General features: G+C 46.5%; 1 protein-coding gene across 1 annotated transcript; it reads left to right on the top strand.

Annotated features, from left to right (window-relative positions):
• Positions 1 to 1,835: 1,835 nt before the first annotated feature.
• On the top strand, positions 1,836 to 6,769 carry LOC131407592 (uncharacterized). The gene is given in 4 exon segments (XM_058544371.1): positions 1,836 to 2,502; positions 2,535 to 3,508; positions 3,653 to 3,691; positions 3,693 to 6,769. Coding segments are annotated over 4 exon segments (4,281 nt in total). The 5' UTR covers positions 1,836 to 2,084; the 3' UTR covers positions 6,543 to 6,769.
• The last annotated feature ends 2,488 nt before the right edge of the window (positions 6,770 to 9,257 follow it).

Raw genomic sequence — 9,257 nt, 5'->3', positions numbered from 1 at the left:
ATGAATTTAAAAAAGCAGTCACTTGAAACATTGATGAAACAAGAGAATGCTGCTGATACCACTAAGCCTCCTTGATGTGTGGAGTTAAAGTCATAGTGTTATTTCAGTTCTCAAGAGAATATTTTCTGGGCTTATATTATTCACTTTATTGAGTATCAACTAGCATTATTAAAGTTATTGATTTAATAACTTAGAATATTTGCCAGATGCTTTTCAACAACATATATGATATTAATATGATTATAAAAACATAAATGTACTTTAGAACAATTATAAAATATAGAAATATACATGTATATTTCAAATCTTCATAATCTTATCACCTAAACAGATCCATGTTACTCAGCTCTATCTATAAATTTTCTAGTTTTTCAGATGACAAAAGCCTATCCCCAAGAAATTGAATTAAAAATATATATACATATGTTCTTATATATATGTTTTCAATAATTGGCTGGTGATAACTTTAGCCATTGTTTGACTGGGGTTTCAGACAAAGTCTTTAAGGTCTTGCCTAACTGTTTTTCTCCATTTCTAACCTCTGCTTCTCTCGGTGTGGGATTCCTACTTGCATAGTTCTCTATACACGTCTTGAGCCATACGTATATTGTAGCTCTTAGTTCACATGCTCATAGGTCATTACTTGAGAAGAAAGTTCTCTATTTTTAACATCCATCTAGCAAATCTCAGGGAAGATTCTTTTTATCATTTGCCCAGTTCTGCACTAAGTGCTGGTTTCTGGAAGAAGTACTCTGTGACCGAGGGCAGAAAGGAGAGCTGGATCATGTTCTTACGAACCACCGGGAATGGGGGAATGGGGTTCCTGTAGGTCGTGAAGATTCTATCATCAGACAAACGATGAGAAAGTGTGAGAGAAAGAAGAAAGAAAAATGTCGTCTTAAAATATTTAGCGTGTTGTTATGTTTCTTTCTGGAAATGTGTGTGTGTGCATGTGTATGAGAAATAGATATTATAGTATACATATGCTTTCTATCTTGTGTTATCACTTAGTATTTAATCATAAGAAATGTTCCTGTGTCTTTAAAAAAGCCATCATGAAAAATAGTATGATAGTCACAGCATGTTTATCATAATTTAATAACCATTATTAAATTGGTGAACAATTAGATTGTGTCTAGTTGGTTTTCTTTTATAAATATATTGAAGGATGTAAATTATGTTAAAAATTTAATATGTTAACACCTTAAGGGGCAGTTGGGGCGAGTCTTCTATGAATAGAGTCTATCGATCCCAACTGACTCTGTTCGCGGAAGACTCACCCTAAACTGTTCAGAGAAAATTGAGAACAAGGGAGTGCTACAGAGGGATAAGTTTGGGAGGGTCAGGGTGGAGGGGGCCCAGGTGGGGACATGTGTGTGCACCTTGATAGCTGTTTCGCGCCGTAGCAATTCGCGCCATAAAATGTAACTGTCTGAATGTTTTGAATTAACCAATCATGTAAAACCGCGCCAACCTTTTCCCGCTTTATGCTCCCAAATCCTATAAAAGAACTTGCCCCCTAAGGCTCGGGGTCGACCCCTCTGTCTCCTGCGAGGGACACGAGTCGACCCGGAGCTCCGTTCAATAAACCTCTTGCGTTTGCATCAAGTTCGGTCTTCTGTGTCTGTGGGCCCGCGTCATCCCGAGACCTGGTGAGTTGGGATTTCCCTCCCCTTCCCCTTGGGAATCCAACATTTGGGGGCTCGTCCGGGATCCACGCGGTAACCCCAGACTCCGAAGACCCCTTGGAGGTAGGCCTGAGTGACTGAGTGTGTGAGTGTGTGCGGCGCCGCAAAGTATTGTTTTATTGTTTTGGTTTCAGTATCGGGCAGCCGCCGCTTCGGCCCGTGAGGACCGAGCGGCTGCAGTGGCAGACGTGCTGGGAACTGCAGGCTGCAACCCTGGGGGACGCCCCAAGGGACAAGGGGAGTCAGGAAAGCCTGACTACCCCCTTTCAGGTAGAAAAAGAAACGGCACTCTTTTTCCCAGGGAGGACACGAAAACCCCTCCCGTCTGAAACCGCCTTCGGTTGGCTTGTACAGACACCAACCGGGCAAAGTTGTTTTTGTGTTGCTGTGTTTTTGATGTTCATTGTTCTGTTTTTGTTCGTTACGTGGACCTCATTTGACGGGATGGGACAGACTATGACGACCCCCCTCTCTTTGACCTTAGACCACTGGACTGAAGTGAGAGCGAGAGCGCACGAATTGGCGGTAGAAATAAAAAAAGGGCGTTGGCAGACTTTTTGCACCTCTGAGTGGCCCTCCCTCAATGTGGGTTGGCCCCCTGAGGGGACGTTTAATCTAACTGTTATCCTCGCGGTGAGGGCTATTGTTTTCCAGGAGAGACCGGGGTCCCATCCTGACCAACGACCATATATTACAGTGTGGCAGGATCTGGTGCAGAACCCACTCCCGTGGGTTAAGCCATGGGTAAAAGCAGAAAAACTAAGCCCCCGAGTCCTGGCGCTGCAGGATGCGGAGACACGGCAAAAATCGAAATCAACTCGAACAGCGGAGTTGGAGACCCCTTCGGCCCCCCCCCCCCCGGGGTCTACCCTGAGATTGAGCCTCCTCCCGAATGGCCCCCTTTCTCGCCTCCTCCTTACCCCTCCCCCGCTCCAGGATCGCAATCAGGACGGAGGGCGACTGGCTCGGGTCCCTCTGCTGGAACCCGAAGCCGCCGCGGAGCCACTCCGGACGGGCCTGATACCACGGTGGCGCTCCCGCTAAGAGAGTATGGAGCTCCTGCGGGGCCCAACCAGCTGTCACCCCTCCAGTACTGGCCTTTCTCTTCCTCAGACCTGTATAACTGGAAAAATAACCATCCCCCCTTTTCAGAAAACCCCGCCGGATTAACTGCCCTGATAGAGTCCCTAATGTTTTCCCATCAGCCCACTTGGGATGATTGTCAACAGCTCTTACAGGCACTCTTTACCACGGAGGAGAGAGAAAGAATCACACAGGAAGCAAGAAAGAATATCCGAGGCACCAACGGGCAGCCGGCAACGATAGCGGAAGCGGAAGAAGGGTTTCCGCACAACCGGCCCAATTGGGACTATAACACGGCTGAAGGTAGGGAGGCGCTGTCTGTTTATCGCCGGGCTCTAGTGGCGGGTCTCCGAGGGGCCGCAAGGCGGCCCACCAATTTGGCTAAGGTAAGAGAGATCCAGCAGGGGCCCACTGAACCTCCCTCCGTTTTCCTAGAACGATTGATGGAGGCTTACCGCAGGTATACGCCCTTCGACCCATCCTCGGAAGGGCAAAAGGCCTCTGTCATTATGGCCTTTATTGGACAGTCTGCCCCAGATATAAAAAGGAGATTACAAAGGCTAGAGGGGCTGCAGGACTACGACTTGCGGGACGTGGTAAAGGAGGCTGAAAAGGTGTATCATAAAAGAGAGAGTGAGGAGGAAAAGCGAGAGAGAGAGAGAAGGGAGGCTGAAGAGAGGGAAGATAAGAGAGATAGGAGACAAGAGAAGAAACTGACCAAAATACTGGCCGCAGTGATAAAGGCGACAGGGCCAGATCATAGGCAGTCAGGGAACCTGGGCAACGCCCCACGACCAGGCTCGCGCAGACGACAGCCCTAAGACAAGGACCAATGTGCCTATTGTAAGGAGAGAGGACACTGGGCAAGGGAATGCCTGGTTCCTTGCCGGTCTCCTTGGAACACCCCTCTCCTGCCTGTAAAAAAAGCCTGGAACTGCTGATTATAGGCCGGTCCAGGATTTGAGGGAAGTGAACAAGAGAGTGCAGGACTTACACCCTACTGTGCCAAACCCATACAGCCTACTCAGCTCCCTCCCCCCATCACGGAAATGGTATACTGTCCTGGACCTGAAAGATGCATTCTTCTGTCTGCGGCTGCACCCAAAGAGCCAATTACTTTTTGCTTTCGAGTGGCGCGACCCTGATATGGGGATCGCTGGACAACTGACTTGGACAAGACTGCCTCAAGGGTTTAAAAACTCCCCCACCCTGTTCGATGAGGCCCTCCACAGGGATTTGACTGACAATAGGGTTAAAAACCCTCAAGTGACTCTTTTACAGTATGTAGATGATCTACTGTTGGCGGCGGAAACCCCGGGAGACTGTGAGGAAGGAACCAAGCGCCTCCTGGCCGAGTTGGGTGAGTTGGGGTACCGGACGTCAAAGAAGAAGGCACAATTGTGCCAGGAGAAAGTAGTCTACTTAGGCGACACACTAAAAGACGGCCAAAGGTGGTTAACCGACGCCCGGAAAAAGACTGTGACTTAAATCCCGGCCCCAACCTCCGCTCGCCAGGTAAGGGAATTCCTGGGGACGGCCGGTTTCTGCCGGTTGTGGATCCCAGGGTTTGCTACCCTGGCTGCTCCACTGTACCCATTGACTAAGGAAAGTGGGAACTTTGTCTGGACTCTAGAGCACCAGAAGGCTTTTGAGACTCTAAAACGGGCATTATTAGAGGCACCCGCGTTGGCCCTACCAGATTTGACCAAGCCCTTCACCTTGTATGTAGATGAAAGAAAGGGAATCGCCCGGGGAGTCCTAACTCAAGCCCTTGGGCCCTGGAAGCGCCCAGTCGCATATCTATCAAAAAAACTGGATCTGGTAGCCAGTGGATGGCCTTCCTGCTTAAGGGCGATTGCCGCCACTGCCCAGCTGGTAAAAGATGCAGATAAGCTAACTCTGGGCCAACAGATAACCATAGTAGCCCCCCATGCCTTGGAGAGCATTATCAGACAGCCTCCAGATCGATGGATGACTAACGCCCGGATGACTCACTACCAAAGTCTGCTCCTAACTGAGAGAATTACCTTCGCCCCACCGGCCATCTTAAACCCGGCCACACTACTGCCCGAAGCAGATGATGAAGTACCTGTTCACCAATGCGGCGACATCTTAGCATCAGAAACGGGGACCCGACCCGATCTGCCAGATGAGCCATGGGCTGGAGCCCCTAATTGGTACACCGACGGCAGCAGCTTCATGGCAGAAGGTAAGAGGATGGCTGGGGCGGCTGTGGTAGACGGGAAAAAGACTCTGTGGGCAAGCCGCTTGCCGGAAGGGACTTCTGCACAAAAGGCTGAGCTTATCGCCCTGACACAGGCGTTAAGGTTAGCTGAAAATAAGACTGTGAATATATACACGGACAGCAGGTATGCCTTTGCTACTGCCCATGTTCATGGGGCTATTTATAAACAAAGAGGGCTGCTTACCTCGGCCGGAAAAGATATCAAAAATAAAAAAGAGATTCTGGGCCTCCTAGAGGCTATACATTTGCCTAAAAAGGTGGCAATCATCCATTGCCCAGGTCATCAGAAAGGCACCGACCCCATAGCTCAAGGGAACCGCTTAGCAGATTTGGAAGCCAAGCGGGCGGCACTAGGACCTATGGTCCTGACTCTCCAGGGAGCTAAGGTCAGCAAAGCTGCCTCCGGTGGGGAACTAACTAAAGAAGAGAAAGTCCTTTCCGTTGCAGAAGGGCGAGAATATCTATCACATCTACACCGGCTAACCCACTTGAGCCCTCAGAAACTAATTAAAATTATTGAGGCCTCCCCGTACCAGGTACCAGATTTGAGAAAGGCGGCTGAGGAAATTTATAAGGATTGTAGAGCTTGCGCTCTCACAAATGCTGCAGTTACCAAATACCGCACTGGACATAGACTCCGGGGAGATAGGCCCGGAACTTTTTGGGAGATAGACTTTACTGAAATCAAACCGGCCCGGTATGGAAATAAATATCTTCTAGTATTTGTAGATACCTTCTCGGGATGGGTAGAGGCTTTCCCCACCCGAAAAGAGACTGCCTCTGTAGTAGCCAAGAAGATATTGGAAGAAATCCTCCCGAGATTCGGGATCCCAAAGGTAATTGGATCTGACAACGGTCCTGCATTCGTTGCCCAGGTAAGTCAGGGACTGGCCAGTCAACTGGGGATCAATTGGAAATTACATTGTGCTTATAGACCCCAGAGCTCAGGCCAGGTAGAAAGGATGAATAGAACAATTAAAGAGACCCTAACTAAATTGTCCATAGAGACCGGCGATAGTGACTGGACAGCCCTCCTGCCCTTTGCCCTGTTCCGCGTCCGGAACACCCCACAGGGACCCTTAAAACTTACACCCTTTGAGATCCTCTATGGAACCCCTCCCCCTTTGGCACAAATAGGGATACATGACCCTGACATTGTACCTTCTATACCTTTGTCAGCCCGCTTGAAAGCACTCGAGGCTGTCAGGCGCGACATCTGGAACCAGCTAAAAGAGGCTTACCAGCCTGGTGATCTGCTCATCTCGCACCAATTCCAGGTTGGGGACTCTGTCCTTGTGAAACGACATCGGACGGGGTCATTAGAGCCACGTTGGAAGGGGCCCTACGTGGTGCTCCTCACTACACCCACAGCAGTCAAGGTGGACGGTATAACTTCCTGGGTTCACGCTACACACGTAAAGAAGGCACCCCAGAATGCAGCAGATCTCTGGAAGGTGGAAAAGACTGATAACCCTCTTAAGCTGCGTTTGCGTCATGGGAACGGCAAGCAGGTCGTCCAATCCTAATCCCCACGCTCCTCAACTGCTCACGTGGCAAGTCGTCTCCCAGGTAGGAGATATAACCTGGTCAATCCAAAAAACTGCTTCCCCTTGGACATGGTGGCCAGACTTACACCCTGACCTTTGTAAACTGGCTATAGGAACCCCCGACTGGGATTTCATGGGTCGACGAGGGGGGGCAAAACAAGCCAGAGGATGCCACTCCCCCCATCGCAAGGGTAAACTAAAGGCATACCCCTATTTTTGCGTGCTTGTGCAGTTAGTGCCTAGAATTTACTATCATACTGCCAATAGTTTCGAAGATGAGTTTGATCAGAAATCTATACTAAGGAAAAGAGAACCAGTATCCCTCACCCTAGCTGTGCTCCTGGGACTGGGAGTTGCCGTGGGCGTAGGAACCGGCACTGCAGCCTTAGTTGCAGGGGAGAGAGGATTAACTGCCCTGAGCAATGCTATAGATGAAGACCTCAGGACTTTAGAGCAGTCTATCTCTAAGCTAGAAGAGTCCCTCACCTCCCTGTCTGAAGTAGTGCTCCAGAATAGAAGGGGATTAAATCTGTTGTTTTTAAGGGAGGGAGGGCTTTGTGCAGCTCTTAAAGAAGACTGCTGTTTCTATGCAGATCACACAGGGGTAGTCCGAGACTCAATGCAAAAATTAAAGAAAAGATTAGACATGAGGCAGCAAAGCAGGGAGGCGCAACAAAGCTGGTTTGAATCCTGGTTCACTAAGTCCCCCTGGATGACGACCTTACTATCCTCCCTAGCAGGACCCTTGCTGATTCTTTGTCTACTTTTGGTTTTCGGACCGTGTGTTTTCAATAGAATTACTGCTTTCATAAGAAAAAGAGTCAATGCAGTGCATGCTATGATGCTCCAACGCCATTACCAAGCTCTCCCACGCCATGAGCCACTAATAGTAGACACCGAAAACTAAGTTCTAAGATTAGAACTAGGGACAAAAGAAGAAGTGGGGAATGAAGGATGTAAATTATGTTAAAAATTTAATATGTTAACACCTTAAGGGGCAGTTGGGGCGAGTCTTCTATGAATAGAGTCTATCGATCCCAACTGACTCTGTTCGCGGAAGACTCACCCTAAACTGTTCAGAGAAAATTGAGAACAAGGGAGTGCTACAGAGGGATAAGTTTGGGAGGGTCGGGGTGGAGGGGGCCCAGGTGGGGACATGTGTGTGCACCTTGATAGCTGTTTCGCGCCGTAGCAATTCGCGCCATAAAATGTAACTGTCTGAATGTTTTGAATTAACCAATCATGTAAAACCGCGCCAACCTTTTCCCGCTTTATGCTCCCAAATCCTATAAAAGAACTTGCCCCCTAAGGCTCGGGGTCGACCCCTCTGTCTCCTGCGAGGGACACGAGTCGACCCGGAGCTCCGTTCAATAAACCTCTTGCGTTTGCATCAAGTTCGGTCTTCTGTGTCTGTGGGCCCGCGTCATCCCGAGACCTGGTGAGTTGGGATTTCCCTCCCCTTCCCCTTGGGAATCCAACAATATATTTATCAGAATGAACATTTTTTGCATGTATGTTTGCAAAAGTGAGGGTTTATTTTCCTTAAAATAGATTCCTAGAAGCTGAATTACTAGATTAAATAAACTTTTCACAGTTCTTGTTCTTTATATGTCATGCTATTGTCACTCTTTCATATTAGTTCATGTTTTACTGCATTTTTCCAGCATTAAATTCTAACACAAAGTAATTTGTTAATTTGATAGTCAAAACCATCTAAATCATTTGAATTTGAATATTTAAATTTTGGTACTTCTTTTTGTGATTTCTTCATTCATGCTTTCTTTATATTCCTGGAAATTTTAATTTTCTACTCTTTGACTTGTATGGACACTTTCTAGGACTCATCTTGTTAAATCTTACTCAGATATCTGAAAAAGTGCTTGAATATGGTCTTATTCCTATCTTTCCTTCAAAAACCACCTTTTATTGAAGCATTCACAGGCAGAAAATTCTGGACATGCAGATGATCATAAAATATAGATTCAAAGAGTTATATTCACCAAGTACTTTATATTATCTTGATTTATGGTTGGTTTATATGTTTCAAGTCTACCGTAGTCCTCCCAAAGTCTTAAAACACCATTAACTAAATAACCCTAATGGAATCTCCTTGTCTTTGTAGTGCAAAATTCAAGTTCGTTTGTTACTCAGCATTAAGGTTATTTGCTGATTGAATCTGTAAGGCTGATGCTGTAACTGCCTGGTCATCAGAATCTTATCACGGCTTGAAGAGTTTCCAAGCATTTATAAGACATTGAAAGAGCATTTACAAAATTTAGAGAATAATTTAAATGTCATTAATTTTCAGGAAATTTTCAATTTGAATTTTTAATATTATAGTAAAACTTAATCTCATTGAAATAACTTGGCTATTCTCTTCATTCTTATGGCTCAGATTTCCTTAAGGTTATTAAATAATTAAAATACTTACATAGATATGAATAAATATGTCCAAATGTACGCAGCACATAACACTTGTGCTAGTATTTGATAAGACCATTAGCTGGCATTTGCTATGTCATGTAGTTATACCTATGGCACCTTGGGTAAAATAGAGAGGTAGAAATTGAAAGTGGTAGAGTCATTTGCCATCTTTGAAAACAATGAGTGCATTTTAAAGTGGAGATAAAAATTAAAAAAAAATTGAAAACCTCTTCTAATTTGGCTTTTGGATCTTCTGATTTTGTCACCATT

This window comes from Diceros bicornis, chromosome 6 (assembly GCF_020826845.1).
Source record: "Diceros bicornis minor isolate mBicDic1 chromosome 6, mDicBic1.mat.cur, whole genome shotgun sequence".
NCBI classification, from domain to species: domain Eukaryota; kingdom Metazoa; phylum Chordata; class Mammalia; order Perissodactyla; family Rhinocerotidae; genus Diceros; species Diceros bicornis.
This window is presented reverse-complemented; position numbering and strand designations above follow the sequence as displayed.